The sequence below is a fragment of the Phascolarctos cinereus genome, unplaced genomic scaffold (genome assembly GCF_003287225.1).
Source record: "Phascolarctos cinereus isolate Bilbo 61053 unplaced genomic scaffold, phaCin_HiC Scaffold_726;HRSCAF=1367, whole genome shotgun sequence".
Classification (NCBI taxonomy): domain Eukaryota; kingdom Metazoa; phylum Chordata; class Mammalia; order Diprotodontia; family Phascolarctidae; genus Phascolarctos; species Phascolarctos cinereus.
The window spans coordinates 414,599,080-414,616,548 of NW_027556098.1; the positions used below are offsets into that span (position 1 = coordinate 414,599,080).

The window sequence follows — 17,469 nt, forward strand, 5'->3', positions numbered from 1 at the left end:
CTCCTCCCCTCCCCCCCTTCAGGACCCTGGGAATGGAAGACGATGTGGATGGGGCCCATGCCCCCCTCTGAGGTACAGTCCCTGTCCCTCCCTGATCCAGCCCACCCCCCCAGACCCTCCTTAGCCCTGGCCAGCTCTGAGTGGTATGGACATTGAGGAAGTGTTGATATAGTGGACTCCCCCTCCCTCTGCCTGAGTGGTGGGTTTGGGGGTCTCTAGTGGGACTAGATAGCAGCAGGCCTTCTGTTAGATCCTCTCTGTCCCTTTGCAAAACCACCACCTCGGGGGTAGAAACGATGGGTTGGGCCCAGGGGGCCAAACCCAGAGCAGAAGGTAATTAGAGCTGGGGGGAGGGGACGGGGGGGGAACTATTGCTGATCACAGTCGCTGGTGGGTGCAGGTACACGTGGGTGAGGTACAGTCGGCCGACTGGGCTTCAAGCCGAGACTGGAGGGGCGAGAGCTGGCGCCAGCAGCCAGTAGACAGGGCCAGGGACGCAGGCAAGCAGCTAAGGGGGGCAAAGGGGTGGGGACATAGCACTGAGGCAGACAGCTGAAGCGGAGGAGGCCACAGCTACCAGCCTGACAGTAGGATGGAAGCACCAGTCGGCCTGGGGGGAAGGCCAGAAAATGGGCGTGGGGGAGGGCAGGGGGACACCCAGAAACGTGACAGGCAGCCTTGGTTGTTGGGAGAAGCCCAGAGATGACAGTGCCTCCCCCAACTTTCCCTTCCCTGGGGCCAAAATCCAACACAGAAGGGGATGGGGCCATTCCCAACAGGTGAGAAAGCTAAAGCTAAGCCTGGTGGTGGGGGCCAGGGACCCCTGCAGCCAGTGCAATCACCTAAAGCTGGCATGCAGAGGTGAGAGGCAGCCTGTGGCTGGCAGGGGTGACGGGGTACCCAGAGTGGGTCAAGGCCAGGGCTGAGGGGGTCAAGGGCAACTGGGGTACAGTCAGACACGTGAACGGGTGACAACAATGGCTGTAGAAACGATGCATAATTTTGCGTTTATCCCTCACAGTGATGGGTTCTCTAAGGATCTCTCCTCTTCCTCCTCCTCTGCCCGGGACTCTGGGCCTTCCTCACTGGCTCTCTCTCCAGGCTGCTGGCTCACTCCCTTGCTAGGGCTCGATCTCCGTCAGCCTCGGCTCCTACATGCCTCCCCACCACAGCCAGCCCAGGGCAGAGAGCAGGGCTAGGGGTCCAGGGGGCCGCGAAGCTGCATTCTCCAGGGAGCCTGGGCCTGAAGGCCGAAGGGAAGGGGGAGGAGAAACAAGGTCAGGAGGAGTGGAGGCACTTCAGTGCCTTACCCCCCATTTTCCTGACTCCCTCTGCATTGGATACTGTCCTCCCGCCAGGACCATTCTCACTCTCTTAGTCTGCAACCGAAGACCTTCCTTCCATCCTCCCAGTCTCCAGATGTGTGATTCTCCATGTCTCTGTCCTCCTTGGTCCTCTCTCCCCACCCCCCACCCCATATGTTTGCTTTTTCTTGTCGCCGTTTCTTGCTTTTCTCAGACTGTTCCTCCTCTTGCCCTCTGCCCTCTGCTTGTCTTTTTCATGAGCTGGGTCTTCTCTGGCCCCTGATTGTTGACTTTTTTCTCTACTTGTGTCCGCTCTTCATTTCTGGCTCCCCAAGTCCTGCCATTTCTTTTGTCTTTCCCTGTCTTTGTCAGACTCTCTCCCTGTTTCTCTCTCTTTCCACTCATTTCTTGTTCTTTTCTTTCCTTTTTTTTAGGTGTGGCTCCTCGTCTCTGTCTCTGCATCTCACTCTGTTTCTTAATCTGCTCCTAGCCTCTGTCCCCCATTGTTCGTGCCCCTCTTCCTCTCTCTACAGATCCCGTGTCTCTCCCCCCCCCCCGCTTCTAGGTCTGGGGGCTCTCTGTCCCGGACTCCGGCCCCTGTCCCCAGCTCTAGCCTGGGCACACTCACGCAGAAGGCGCATGGAGGCACTGGCAGCCCCAAGCCTGTTAGCCGCTCGGCACGTGTAGTTCCCATAGTGGCGGCCGCTCACGTTGGCGAACAGCAGCATGGAGCGGGTCCTCTCGGTCTGCACCTTCAGTCCCTCAGCCGCGCCGCCCCCCAGCCTGCGGGCAAGGTCGTCAGTCCCTCCCTCCTTCCTTCTGTGCCTCCCCCGCACCCTTGCAGCTAGTGTGTGTGTGTATTTGGTTGAACCTCCACACCCCTTTACAAACCCAGGACTGGATACCCCACCACCTCTACACTCCCTATGTTGGGGTGGAGGGACTGGCACCCATATCTTTAATTTCCTCCAGCCTAGAGAAGGACTCTCTCAGTATCTGGCCGTTCACAGCCCACCTCTCCCCACTCTGACCACCAGGAGCACTCCCTCCTGCCCCGTCCCCGCCCCCCATTCCTCTCTCTGAGCCCCAGAAGAAGCCCAAATCCTTCACATCCCGACCCAAGACCCAAGCCCAGCCCTCAGTGATCCTCACTCTGCTCCCCTCACCTGCCCACCTCTCCCTTCCTCACTTGGGGACCCACCCCTTAGAAGGCCTAGTCCCATTCCGTCTTTCCTTACTGTTTGTCATCTTTGAACCACTGGAAGTCTGCGGGGGGCACGGCCATAGCCTCACAGCGGAGCAGCGCAGTGCGCCCCACTGCTGTCCGGGCGCTCGTCACATCGGTGATGGTCGGAGGGTCTGAGGCAGAGTAGGGGACGGGGCTGGATAACCCGTTCTGACTTCGAACTCTCCCGACTCCCAGCCTAGCTGTTTTCCACTGCAGTCCCAGACCTGCCAGTTCAGGGACCCAGGCGGGCCTCCCCTAAGCCCGCGCCCTCGGGGACCGCGGAGTCCAGACGTCAGCCCCCTCCCCTTGGGGACTCAGGCTTCTTGCCTTCCCCCTAGCCCTTCCTCTTTGGGGACAAAGGGCTCACAGTTAACAGTGACGGGCACTCGGCGGCTGTCGGGGGCCGACGCCACGCCATTGTGGGTCACGCACTCGTAGTCCCCGGCCTGACTTCGCCTGATGTCCGAGATTTCCAGGATCTCACCCTCCGATGTGAAGCCGTCTGAGGGAGGAGGGGCAGGGCGGACACAAACACACTTAAACACGGGACGACACGGGTACAACACGGACACATCAGCAGGGGCACAGCGGAGGGAGGGGGCAAACAGGGGCTGGGGACCCGGGGGTCCTGGAATCATTGAGTGGGAGAGGGCGTCGTCTATGAATTGAGGTACTGGGTCAGAGACTACGGTAATGACCTAGGTGAAGACCCGGGGTCGGAAAAGCCAGGGAGGGTACGTCTGGGGACTTAGAGAATATGGTGATGGGGAAGTGGGCTCCGAGGACTGCTAGTCTCTGAGAGATTTCAAGAGGTTCTGGGCCTAGTGACCAGGTATCAGAGCCAGAAGTCTCCCGTAAATGACTCAGACTTATTGGAGCTTATGTGCTCTTCGAATATTGATCGCAAAGGTCTTCCCAGCTCAAGCATTCTGTGGGCTGTGTTCTAAGAACCCATCCAGTTCTGACATTTCAAGTTGAAAGCACCCACCTGCATCTGAGGATCTGACAGTCTCTGTTCTAAGCTCTCTGCCAGATCTCACAGTCTGTTCTAAGAACTCTTCCAGATCTGACATTTCATATTCTGGGGTCCCTCCTACTTCTGACATTAGGTGTTCCGAGAAGCTTTCTAGTTCTGACATTCTTTGCTCTAAGCTCCCTCCCAGCTCTGACATTCTCTGTTCTAAAAATCAAATAGGAAAAAGCTTGTACAGTATCTTACAAACCTTATGGTTTCGTGTGAGATGCAGCATATAATAGTGAATAGAGAGCCAGCTCCTTAGAGTCAGGGAGACTTGGGTTTAAGTCTTGCCTCCCACCCAGATTAGTGACACAAGTCACTCAACCTTTGAAGCACATGGGTGGTACAGGGATAGACTCCTCGGACTCAGGAAGAGCTGAAGTCAAATATAGCCCCAGACAGTTCTTAGCTGTGTGACCCTGGGCAAGTCACTGCACTACTGCCTGCCTCAGTTTCCTCATCTGTAAAATGGGGGTAATAATAGCACCTACAGCCCACCAGAGTTGCCATCCAGATCATATTTATAAAGTGCTTTAAAAATCCCTAAAAGGGTCGTGCAAATGTTAGCCATCATTATGACTGATAGTCCTAGCCAGCTAAGTGAAATCATAGATCCTTGGAGTGTTCAGCTGTTATTACAGTTATTGGTGGGATTTTATTCTCCTTTTCCCCCTATGATTCCTCCTAAGTTCTAAGGAGCCTTCCAGTTTTTTTTTTTAAATTTTTTTATTTTCTATGATTGCTCCCAGCCCTGCCATTTTATGTTCTGTGGTTCTTTCCACCTCAGGAATATGGAAACATATTCTAAGGCTCTAGTATTCTGCTTTAAGGTCCAAAGATGTGAGGTCCAACAATTACCTTGCAGCTATTAGATTTGAGAGAATAGTTTACATTCTCTTCTAGTGTGGATCACATAGGACAGATTCTGCTTGATCAAATTTTGCTGAGTTGAATCCAATGGGTTGGGTCCCTGGGGTCTCTCTTACCATAGGTAGAAGGTCTAAGGATCAGAGATCAAATTTTGGCTTGACATAAGGGTACATTTCCTAACAATCAGAGCTCTCCCAAAGGGAATGGGATGCCTGGTGCAGTGAGTTCCCCATCAGTGGAAGGCTTCAAATGAAGAATGGATGGCCGCCATCATCCTGGGATCTTCAACTCAACAAAAATGTCTTAAGTACCTATCTAGGTGCAGAGCACCTTGCCAGGCACTGGGCTTTTTGCTAAGCACTGGCTGGGTGTCAACAGAGGGATCTGTGCTCAGGTATAGGTGGGATTGGATGCCTTCTGAGATTTCCAGTCTCTTATTCCATGATCCTAGCCAGTAAATACTTAATGCTTGACTGATGGGCTGGAGAAGACTATAGCTAGATCATCCTAGAATCAGACTGTTGGATCTGGGCAGGCCCTTAGGTAATGAACTTGAGATCCACAGGGAGGGGTAGAAACTGCCCAATGGACCACATATCAGGGACATTGCAGAGGCAATCCCTTTTTAAGTATGTGTTGAATTAAATGCCCTTTTGAGCTCCTTTCCAACTCTGGGTAACTGTGATACTTTTTCCTTCAGGGCACCCCATCCTCCTACTCTCCAAGGTGGAAACCTTAGGGTCATCCTGGGTACCTTCCTCTTTCTTGACTTCCCAAATCCAATCACCTGTCAAGTATTAGCCACCCTACTACAATTGCGTCACTTGCATTTGTCCCCTTGTCTCCACTTACCTGGTGCTAGGGGGTGAAGGCTCTTTGCCTCTTGTTTGGATTTCTGTAATAGCATAGAAAGCCATCTTCTTGCACCCATCCCCCCCTCTTTCCTCTAGACTGGTTCCTGTTGTAATCCTGGTGTTCCCCTACTCAAAAGTGCTCAGAGGTTGCCTGTTGAGTACAGTCTCAATATTGACATTCAATGGCCCTCCACAATATGGGTTGCAACTATACCTTGCCCACTTTATCTCATCCCATTCCTCCAGGTACTTCCTCCATATCTGGAAGGTCCTCTCCCAGTTCCCTGTCCAGATATTGGTTGAAGTTTCTTCCTTCCTTAAAGTTCCAGATCAGATAGCATCTCCTCTATGAAACCTTTCCTAATACCCCTCTCCCACAGTGAAATATATCTCTCTCCCCTCAAATTTCTTTGAACATTCTTTGGATCTGTCCCTTTGCCCTCATCTCATTCTCCTTTGTATAGCTTCTTGGTGTGCATACCTCTCTCACCTATTGGATTGCCAGTTTTTGGAGGACAGGGCCCATGTTCTTATCTATTATTACACATATTACCGGTATCTAATGGAGGGCTTTGAACCTCCTGAGTGCTCAAAAGCTCACGGATCTAGAGGCCAAAGGGGCCTCAGAAGCCACTGAGTCCAGTCCCTTCATTTTAAGGCCACGGGAAGTTGTAATTGACCAAGGTCATAAGGTAGTGTCAGAGATGGGATTTGAACTCTTCTGTCTTTGACATTTTACATCGTAAGGTCTCTCCTAGTTCTGACATTAAATATTTCATGGTCTCTCCCATTTCTGACTTCCAAGGCAGTTAAAATGATGAACAGATATTTGGGACAGTACTGTAATGAGTTCCCCATCATTTGAAGTCTCCAAGCAATGGCAGGGTGACCACCTGCTGAGGATGTTGGAGAAGGGATTCCCATTCAGGAGTGTGTTGGATTAGAGGGGAAGAGAACAGAATGAATATTTATATAGTAGTTACCATGTGCCAGGTACTGGGCTAAGCACTCTTATAGATATTATCTCATTTGCTCACATTATCTCAAAAGCACTGTTTGAGGCTGGTGCTTTTATTATTCCTCTTCTATAGTTGATGAAACAGGCCAACAGAGGTTATGTGACTTGCCCAGAGTGATACAGCTAGGAAGTATCTGAGGCCAAATTTGAATTTGGGTCTTCCTGGCCCAGGCCCAGTGCTCTATCTAGGGCCACCAGCTACCCCTACAGTGGACTCTGAGATCTCTTTTATCTCTGAGATTCTGCTGTTAAGGGTAGAAAGGCAGTGAGCTCCCCATCACTGGAGGTGTTCAAGAGATGCAGGATTCTCGCACGGGAAATGATTGGACTGGATGTCTCCGAGGCTCAACACATTCTAACTCTGGGAGTTTAAACTCTATGACTATGGCCTTGGGGAAAAGATGAGTTTCCCACACATGCATGATTTGGAGCATGGTAGTGGTCTAGGAGTTAGGATTTAAGGAACTTGGGGAGGGTCTGGAGTATAGCCAGTGCAGCAGTGCAGGGCTTGGGAAGAAAGGTTGGGGGTTGAGATGGGAACACAGGACCTAGGGTGTGGCATCAGGCAGGTAGGAGTGGGGCCCCTCACCTCGGAGCTGTCTCCAAGTGACTGTGGGCTCTGGCCTCCCCACGGCCAGGCATAGCAGGTTCACGTTCCCCCCCTCATTCACTGTCACAGCAGAGGAGATGTTCACGATTCGGGCAGGGACTGAAGAGAGATGGGGGGGAGGGGGGGCAGAAGATGACCCAGAGGTCAGGATCCTTCAGCTCTTCCTCTCTGAGGGCCCCAGGTTTCCTGATCCCACATCTCTGACCCTCTTTAGACATCCTGATCTGCTAGTACCCTCGCCCCCCAGAGGATTCTGGGAATCTTGGACTCCTAACCCCTTTCCCCCTCCAACCCCCACCAGGGACCCAGGCATTTTGATCTTCCAGTTTCTTTTCCTTTCAGTAATCCAAGCGCATAATACCCTAGCCTTGCCTACTAAGATAGGCTAAGCACCCTGATCTGCCTGCCTCGTTCCCCTCAAGAACCCCAATATTCCAGTTTCCAATCCGTGCCCCTGAAAGACCCAGGCATCCTCCCCCCAGCCTTATCCTTCAGGGACCCAGAGTTCTAATTCCTGCCTCTTAGGATGGGGGTAGATGATGAAGGTGCAATAGTCCACGATATTAGCTGCTATTGGGCCCTGAGGAGGTGGGGCTGGAGCAGAAAAGCCTGCCTCAGCATTTTTTTGGGTCGTTGTATACGTTTCTTTGACTCTGTCTCTGCCGCTCTGCTCTCCGTCCCCATCTGTCCTCCTCTACTTTTCCCTTTGTACGGTTCTGGCTCTTATGCCCTTTTTCTGTCTCTCCCTTGAGAGACTCTCCTCCTTCTTCTCTGTCTCTCCCCTCCCTCCTCTTCTATCTCTTTCATTTCCACTCTCCTTCTTCCCTCTCCCCGCCCCTCTTCCTCCCCTTTCCCTTTTCCTCCTCCCTCTCTTCTATCTCTCTTCTTCTTCATCTTTCCTCTCCCCTCCTCTCTCCCTGTGCTGCAGTTTCTGCCCCTCTCCAGGTCCATGCTCCTTTTGGTGTCTCTGCCTGGGTCTCTGTTTCTGTCCCCACCCCTTCATGCCTGTTTACCCCCGTCTCTCCCGGGTCTCAGCCTCGGCCCCTCCCCGGATCCCTGATCCGTGCCCGGTGCCTCTCTCTGGGGCAGCCGACCTGTGCTTCTTACCGTGCACGATGAGGTAGACCTGGGCCGTGTGCGGCTGCTGCCGGGTCTGGAAGGAGCAGGTGTAGAGACCCTCGTCGCCCAGGCCCACGCGGGTGATGAGGATGGAGAACTCGGCGGGAGAGTTGGTGAGCAGCCGCACCCGCGGGTCGCTGGTCCAGCGGTCATTGCCGGCATACAGGATGTTGGAGCGGTTCAGCCAGGCCACGCGGGTCACGTGCTCGTCGATGGAGCAGCTGCGGCCACGGGGGAGGCTCTGGCTGGCACCGGCCTGGGCACCGGGCCCTAGGGGGAGGGGGCTGGGGACCCTGGGGGAGGGAGCTCCCTGGGGGAGGGAATGGGGCACCTACCTTGAGTGAGAGGGAAAGGGTACCTTGGGTTGCCAGGGCTATCAGGGAGAGAGGGATGGGGGCGCATAGGGCGGGTCTTGGCTGTACCTGAGTGTGGCGTTGTCTCCCTCACAAACGGTGTAGTTGTCTGCCAGAGAGCTGAACTCCAGGCTCTGGGACAGCAACCCTGCAGAGAGGCAGAGGGGTGGCGCACATGATCTCCATCCCATCCCCTACAAGCACAAAACCCGGGCCAGGGCTGGCATGTCACCCACACAATCTGTGGTGCCCCATGACATGTAAACACAGGAACAAGCCAGCTCTTGTCATCCCTTTTTCTAGTGGGTTATGGCTGGCAAACTCCCCCGGCACAGGGAGATTCAGAGAGAATGGGGCAGAGAGACAAAAAGAGAGACAGAGAGACAGTAACAGAGAGGTAGATACAGTGATGTCAACAGACAAAAATGTTGAGACAAGGGAGGGATGCAACTGCCTGAATGGGATTACAAAATACCCTGGAACCACTGATAGGAGGAAGTGAGAAAAGATCCTGGCCAAATCTCCCAGCAGGCAATGTGAGGAGAGGGAGGGGAGAAGGTAACTAATCCACATCCCTTTTTATCCTGGGACAATTGCTACCAGGCAACTCTAAGCCCCCCCCTTAGAGTCTTCCATCCCTAAACTCTGGGTATATGTGTAGGTGTGTGCAGTGGATGGATGGGGAACAGGTACCCCACCTAGAGTTTATCTGAGATCACATCTACTCCCCTGCCTCTGGTCACCCTGCTCCCCCCGGAGTCCTTCCTGTATTTAAGGGACACCAGGGAAAGAAATTTAGTGAAGTTACTGTCCCCATGAGATACTAAGACACACAAAAGCAAACCACCGCAAAATCACAGAACACACCCACCCACCAGGAGAGGCAGCTTTTACCAGCCCCGTACCTGCCCTCCTTATGACTTTCTCCAGTGTTCAGAGCATTCTATCCAATCAAAATAGACACAGAGTCAGGGAGAGCAAGACGCACTGAGAGTGAGGGTAACTTTGAGACACATAGTCATAAGTCAGTGACATAGTAAGGCACAATGTCACAGTCACACACTAGTCTCCGACATGTCTCCACTATAAGCTCCAACTCCCCCGCCCCAGATGCTGGAGCAATGAGCCCCCTTGCTCTCCCACTTTAGACCCTACAGAGCTTTGATTTCAATATACTGACACTCACTCACTCTCACATACAGAAAGGGAAACACAGATGGAGACATGCAGGCAGGGGCACTCCCAAGGACACACAGTCACACACAGGCATCTAGACATATTTACAAGGACAAAAGTCTCAAACACACTGATATACAGATAGGCGGACACATAGTCCCAAGGGCACACACAAACACACACACAAATATAGATACAAAGTCACATACTTCTAGGAAGGAAAAAAACCCAGAATCAGAAAGACATGGAGATAGACATAGACGTGCACACAGACATACCAATAAAGACACACAAATAACACAGATAGAGCTCCACAGACAAATATGTAAAGAAACAGACAGTCATAAAGATGTACAGTCTCCTACAAAAACACACAGAAACAAGAGCAGACATGTATAGACAAACAACACACAAAGTCACAAAGACACTCTCTCCTATGTAGAGACACACAGATCTTTAGATACATATACATATGAACTTGTAATGACAAACTATTTGAAATAAAGTTTTCTTCCAGGGTCTCTCCCCCCCCTTCCTCCTCTTCCTCCTCCTCCTCCTTCTTCTTCTTCTTCTTCTTCTTCTTCTTCTTCTTCTTCTTCTCTCTCTCTCTCTCTCTCTCTCTCTCTCTCTCTCTCTCTCTCTCTCACACACACACACACACACACACACACACACACACACACCCTTGATTCAAAGCCCCACTTCCACCACCAGGTATAATCATGAAAAGTCCTCTGTTGGGGAAGGCTACTACAATACAATACAGTGGGAGGGACGGAAGCAAACCAACAGGTGGGACTACCACAAAGTGAAGTAACTTAGTTGAAGAGATGAAGGAGTTTCCCTTCCTATCTGCAATCCTTCAGGCAAGAAGATGATTGGAGAGAACCACATAAGGAAAGCTGTGAGGGGGAGGGGAGGGGCGGGGAGGGAGCTTGGACTAATAAGGTCTAATATTTCTCCTGGCTCTGCTATTCTGAGCTTCAGCTCTCAGTTTTATTAACTATGAACTGAGTTCAAATCTGGCTTCAGACACTTACTAGCTGTGTGACCTTGGACAAGTCACTTAACCCCTATTTTTGTTTCAGTTCCTCATCTGTAAATTGGGCATATTGAAGAAGGAAATAGCATTCCATTCCAGTGCTTTTGCCAAGAAAACTCCACAGACAAAAGCCTACAAGGTCACGTAGAGTTGGACATGATTGAACAACAACATAAAAACCATTTTACAAGGATTTGGCAGGAGTTAGGGCATGGGAATGGGAGAAGAGTGTGGGGTATGGAAACACACACACACACTCCTAGCTCTCTAGGGCCCCCAGAACACCCCTTTCAATGAATGGAGGTACCTTCAGGGACCCAGCTGTGCAGACTTCTCAGAGCCAGACTCATGGATTAAATTATTGGCTGGAATTATGACTTGAGGATGGACATTGTTTTACAGGAGAGAGGAGATGCAGTTTATTCCATGAGAGAAAGGGAATGACGTACTGGAGCTTTTATCCTGAGTGGGGAAGATGATTATTCAGGGTGCCAGTTTCGGAAGTTATCAACCATCTCAATGTGAAACTGGGACTTGTTTAGGTGGAGCCCATTTCTCTCTCTTCGTCAAGTACAAGCATCCCTTACTTGAAGTAGATGCTATAGGACTGACTCCTATGGCCCCATCAGCCCAGATGTCTCCTCTGGCCAAGCATCTTCAGAAGGAAGCTCAGTCCTTTCACTGCTTCCTGAGGCCCCCAAACAGGCAAGCAAAGAAACAAGCACAAAACCTTCTCACCTCTGTGGTGTCTGCCAAGAGACACGAGGCAGGTCATTTGCTATTCTAAGGTCGTCTGTTTTCAGACCTCAGCCCTGGCTCTGCTCTCCCCAGCGAAAGGTGAGTTCCGCTAGAGGAGGTGGGAGGGGTGGGAGCAGAAGGGGCTTCTTGCTGCTGGGGCAGGCATTGCCTGGATAGGAGCTCAGGATGTGGGGAAGGAGCAGGAAGGGTCTGAGAATCACAGAGGCAGAGCCACAAAAGCCATTGCAACTGAGAACATCTCAATCAGAGCTGGAAAGGTTCTTAAAATATAGAACATAAAGTGTCTGAGTTGGCCCTCACCCCAGTGGCAACTCTACGCCTCCACGCCTTCTTCAAGAACAGTGTGAAAGGAGGAATCAGCCTAAAACAGAGAGTGTCAGAGCTGAGAGGGACCTTAGGGTAGAACATCAGAGCTGGGAGGGTCCCCAGAACTTAGAACAGAGAATGTGAGAGCTGAGAAGGAGTGTAGGGTAAAACATCAGAGCTGGGAGGGTCCCCAGAACTTAGAACAGAGAATGTCAGAGCTGAGAGGGATCTTAGGATAGAACATCAGAGCTGGGAGGGTCCTCTGAACTTAGGACAGAGACTGCTCGAGTGGAAAAGGACTTTCTGAATGGAGAAAGTCAGAGTTGGAAGACACTTTAGAATCTAGAATAGAAAGTATGAAAGGAGGAAGTGATCACCACACATAGAATGTCAGAACTTAGAGTGGCCTTAAAATGTGGAATGTCAGAGCTGGAAGAGGGATTAAAACATTAAAAGTTCTTTATAACATTGAAAGATTAGAGTTGGAAGGAACCTGAGAATGTCAAAGTTGAAACAGACTTTATGAATGGAGAATGTCAGAGTCAGAAGGAACTTTTGAAACTAGAACAAAGAATGTTATGACAGAACTGATCTAAGGAAACAGGATGAAGAATGTCAGAGTCAGAAGGAATTTTTGAACCTAAAACAGACAATGTCAGAGTATAACTGATCTAAGGAAACAGAATGAAGATTGCCAGATCTGGAAGGAACTTTTAAACCTAGAATACAGACGTTAGATTAGAACTGAAGTAAGAAAACAGGATGGAGATTGTCAGAGCTGGGAGGAACCTTAAAACAAAGTATCAGAACTAGGAAATTTCTTAGCTATAGAATATTGAAGGTGAAAGCACCCTGAGAACACAGAACAGAAAGTGATATATTCTTTCTCCTGGAAGGGAAAGAGTATAGAACATCAGACTCAGAAGTAACTTTAAAGCCTAAAACAGAGAATGTTAAGGGTGAATGGGATCTTAGACAAAGAATGTAGAATGCCAGAACTTTGAACTTGAAAACCTAGAACAAAGAATATCAGTACTGAGAGGGATATTAGAAACCACCTAGTCTAGCCCTCTCATTAGACAGTTGGAAAACAGACTTAAAGGCGGAAATGGCTTTCCCAAGGTCATATGGAATTAGTGAGAGAGCTGGGACTGAAACCTAGGTCAATGATTCCCAGTCCATTTGCTAAGAGATTTTCACTATCCTGGTTAATGGACTAAACTGTAGGGAAGCCAGAGTAGAGACCAAGAGAAATAGGGGAAGCAGATCAGGAGACAGACATGGAAAAATACTGAAACAGAAATAAATAAGAGATGCAGATACAGACAGAATAACAAAAAGAGAAAGATTCAGAGACTCAGAGATGAGGTAGAAACAGAGTTAAAAAAGAGAAAGAGATGGATATTGAGGAGGAACACACATAGGGAGGGTCTTGGAATTGGAAGTGATGGGCAGAGGAGGGAAAGATGCTGAGGGAAACAGGTGCAGACATACAGACACTCAGAGAGAAACTGAAAACCAGATAGAGAAAGCATGAAGGAAACTTAGTAAGAGGGATAGAGACCTGGAGATATTTTAAAAACAGAAGCAAATGACAAAAATGGGGAGAAAGAAGCCATGAAAGAAATGCATACATACAGAGAAAGAGATAGATAGAGAGAGAGAGAGATGAGAGACAGAGACAGAGGCAGACAGACAGATAGAGACAGAGAGACAGAAATAGACGGAAAAAGACAGGAGAGAGAGACAGAGACAGAGGCAGACAGAGAGACAGAGACAGAAGAGAGGCAGAGACAGAGGCAGACAGAGAGACAGAGACAGAGAGACAGAGACAGAGAGACAGAGACAGAAGAGAGGCAGAGACAGAGGCAGACAGAGAGACAGAGACAGAGAGACAGAGACAGAGGCAGACAGAGAGACAGAGACAGAAGAGAGGCAGAGACAGAGGCAGACAGAGAGACAGAGACAGAGAGACAGAGACAGACAGAAATAGACAGGAGAGGGAGAGAGACAGAGACAGAGACAGAGAGAGACAGAGAGACAGAGACAGAGAGAGAAGAGAGACAGAAAAGAGACAGAAAGAGATAAAGAGAGAGATGAAAGACAGAGACACAGAGGCAGACATGAATAGACAGAAGAGAGAGAGAGAGAGACAGACAGACAGACAGAGACAGAGAGACAGAAATAGACGGAAAAAGACAGGAGAGAGAGACAGAGACAGAGGCAGACAGAGAGACAGAGACAGAAGAGAGGCAGAGACAGAGGCAGACAGAGAGACAGAGACAGAGAGACAGAGACAGACAGAAATAGACAGGAGAGAGACAGAGACAGAGACAGAGAGAGACAGAGAGACAGAGACAGAGAGAGAAGAGAGACAGAGAAAGAGACAGAAAGAGATAAAGAGAGAGATGAAAGACAGAGAGACAGAGGCAGACATGAATAGACAGAAGAGAGAGAGAGAGAGACAGACAGACAGACAGAGACAGAGAGATGGAGACAGAGAGACAGAGACAGAGAGACAGAGACAGATGGAAATAGGAGCGGGAGAGAGAGACAGAGACAGAGAGAGAAGAGAGCTAGAGAAAGAAACAGAGACAGAGAGAGATAAAGAGAGAGATGAGAGAAAGACAGAGACAGAGGCAGACAGAAATAGACAGGAGAGAGAGAGAGAGAGAAAGAAAGAGAGACAGAGACAGAGAGAGATGTAGAGACAGGTGAAGAGAAGACATTATTCAGAAACATACACGAAGAACAGGATGACATGAAGAGACACATAGAGACCACCAAGAGATTAGAGAGAATGAGATATAGACACAGTAAGCAGAGAAGAAATGAGCAAAAGAGGATGGATGGAAAGTAAGAAAAGAAGTGAAGAGATGGTGAGTTATATGAAATGGGGAAGATTCAAAGAGATACAGAGACAGTTGGATGAAACTGAGAAACAGACACAGAAAGAGCCAGAGACAAAGCCAAAACGCTACAGAGGGGGAAGTTAGAGAACCAGGTGCAGACAGGCAGGCAAGGCAGGGCAGGGCAAAGCTTTGGCCCTTTCCACCCTGCCTCCCCCTTTCCCCTGCCCTCTAGCCTGGCTGGAAGAGATGGCCGGGTCCCTGACTATGGGCGAATCTCCTCTGGGAGCCAGAGGTGGGACTGGGCCTAGGCCCCCTTAACCCCTTTCTTGCTGGGAGAAGCCTCTGCTTGAGGTAGGCCTGGGCCAGGGAAACTTAATTAGTCCAGCATCTCTTCAGTCCATTAACCTTTCCGGCAGGAGCCCTAGAAATCGCTGCCAGCGCTGGCCCTCCTTCCCATCCCTGCTCTTCCCCATAGCTACCCCAATCATTCAGACACCTGGATGATCCACTGCCCTGCCCTTGTTCCCTAATCCCACAGGCACCTTAGCCTCTGTTTGCCCCCTCAGTGAGCCAGACGACCTCAACCTTCAGCAGCCACCCTCCTCAGTGACATAGGCGCCTGAGCCTCCAGCACAGTTCTTCTCTCCCCCCCCATACACTCCCACCCCTCCCACCCCGTGCCAAGGTCTGGCCTCCAAGTCCCACTGCCCCCCTGAAATAGCCCTAAATGACCTATTTCACCTTTTTCCCTATTCCACCCCAATCCTCTACACTCTTCCACTTATTTGAACCCCCTGCCCCCAGGTCGATGAAACCGTTTTCTTCAATCTCTTGCTCCCATCCCTTTCTCTCCCGTTCAGCCAGCTTCAGGACTCAGGTTTCTGCCCCCCTCCACCCACCACCCCACCCCACTCCCGCCTGTCCCCTCCTCTGCTATCATCCGGCTGGGATCCAGGCAGGCGGCCGAGGCCCCCAGGACCCCTGGGGACTGTCACCCCCCTACCAATCTCTGGAACCCCCTAGAGACTCAGCAGTCCTCCCCGAGCCCTCCCTTCTGCTATCCCAGCGTCCAGCCTCCACCCCCAGGGGGACCCTAGCGTCTTGATCCCCCAGCGCCCCTCCCCGCCCCCCACCATAGACCCAAGCATCCACTCCCCCCTCCTCCTAGACACATCACTAAGGTCACTTCCAACTCTAGAACCCAATGATAACCTCTTAGCTGCCAAGAACCCAGGCGTCCTGATTCCTCGCTCCCCGCAGGGACCCAAGCTTCCAGCCTCCCCGCCCCCCCGGCCCCAGCGCTGCAGTACCTCGGCTGATGACGGCCAGCCCGGCCAGGGCGGCGGCGGCGAGGAGCCGGAGCCGGGCCCGGGGGCCGGGGGGGGGCATGGCGGCGCGCAGGGGGCGGGAGGGGGAAAGGGGGGGCCGGTCCGGGGCGCGCGGGGCCCGGGGGGGGAAGGGGGAGGGGGAGGGGGGCTCCCCGCCTGCGGCACCGGGCGGGGGGGGCGCGAGGAGCCGGCGAGAGCCCTGCTGCAGACCCGGGGAGGGGGCGGCGCTGACGGGCAGGGGGACCGGCCAATCAGGGGATGCGGGGGGCCGCGGGGCGGGGCAGAGGGGGGGGCGCTGCCTGACGGATGGAGAGGCCTTTGTTACTGCGGTTCTGCCCACCCCCCTTCCGAATCCCCAGTTCCCTCACCCCCGCCCCCTTCGGGACCCAGGCATCTTGCCCACCAGCCGCCCCCGCCCGCACCAGAAGGCAAACATCCGGTCCCCTAGAGCCTACAACGCAGAGACCCAAGCATCCCGCCCCTCTCCTCTTCCAACAAGGACCCAGGAGTCCTGACCTGCAGACACCGCACTGGCAAGAGGTCAGGTGTCCCAGGCCCCACACTGGCAAAGATCCATACTCGACCTCTAGTCCCCGTCCCGGCCATCCCCACCCTACAAGAACCCATGCCTCGCCCCACTCCCCACAGAAACCCTGGAGTTTTGCCCCTCCCTCTTGCCCCCTAGAATTCACCATGCAAGAACACAGGCAGGAATCCTTCTCCTAAAGCACTCAGGTGTGACTCTTCACTCAGTGACCCAGGGGTCCTGATCCCTCAACGACACTGCCTTCACCCACAAGAGTCCTAATACTCCCCCAACCTACTTGGAAGGGATCCAAGCATCCTGAACCCATCAGCCTAACTAGGGACACAGACAACCTGAACATCCCACCCCTCACTTCCTTGAGTATCTTGGCCACCAGATCCCCTAGCCCCTTCAGGAATTACTGGCCATAAAGTGGATGACAGAAATTCTTATTTAAGGGGCTCTGGTCTTTGCAGCCAAGGGCAGCTGACTTTCAATGAGACTATAAGACAAGGGACTTCAGGACCCATGGACCTATTGCCCAGCCAACCATTGGTAGGGCTATCTGTCAGTATGGCCGTCTATGCCCTCAGCATAGTCTCAGCCAAGCCTTGAGGTCATTTTACTTATTACTACGTTGTTTCAGCAAAGATTCAGATCTAGAACTCTAACATTCTAAGATTCTGTGAATGGTGAACTGATACCCTACCCTGAAGTCTTCGGGCAATAAAAGGTTCATTTAGCAGCTTCTCCGGGCTACAATTGGACATGATGCTCTTAGAACTAGAAACTGATACTAGCAGCTAGACTGTCTTTCTCCGCCTTAGGCCTCTCTATAAATAGCTACATACATATATACATGTATAATAGCTCTAACGTTGATATTTCCATTTTACAGATAAGCAAACCGAGGCATACAGTCAAGGATTACACATCTGGGAAGTGTCTCAGGGCAGAATGGAACTCAGGTCTTTCTGATTCTGAGGCCCAGAACTTTATCCACTGAGCCACCTTTCTGCCTTACACAGTCCCTAACACATAGTAGGGGCTTGAGAAATGTTTTTTTTTTTTTGTATAAAGACACATGCGTGCAGAAAAGACCTCTA

General features: G+C 51.5%; 1 protein-coding gene across 1 annotated transcript; it reads right to left on the bottom strand.

Moving 5' to 3' along the window:
- Positions 1-33: 33 nt before the first annotated feature.
- IGLON5 (IgLON family member 5) lies at positions 34-15,905 on the bottom strand. Its single transcript, XM_021004122.2, has 8 exons — positions 15,820-15,905; positions 8,444-8,522; positions 8,010-8,242; positions 6,882-7,001; positions 2,900-3,034; positions 2,543-2,663; positions 1,933-2,087; positions 34-1,243 (listed from the first exon to the last, which is right to left on the bottom strand). Exons 1-8 carry the CDS (start codon positions 15,896-15,898, stop codon positions 1,152-1,154), a joined length of 1,014 nt encoding a protein of 337 aa, XP_020859781.1. The 5' UTR covers positions 15,899-15,905; the 3' UTR covers positions 34-1,151.
- Between the last annotated feature and the right edge of the window lie 1,564 nt (positions 15,906-17,469).

Excerpts from the sequence above, each read along its gene's own strand:
- IGLON5 (XM_021004122.2), bottom strand. The coding sequence starts at position 15,898 with ATGCCCCCCCCCGGCCCCCGGGCCCGGCTCCGGCTCCTCGCCGCCGCC. Across the intron at positions 8,523-15,819 it reads GCTGGCCGTCATCAGCCGAG|GGTTGCTGTCCCAGAGCCTG; the intron begins GTACTGCAGCGC and ends GCCTCTCTGCAG. Across the intron at positions 1,244-1,932 it reads TGCCTCCATGCGCCTTCTGC|GCCCAGGCTCCCTGGAGAAT; the intron begins GTGAGTGTGCCC and ends TTCGGCCTTCAG.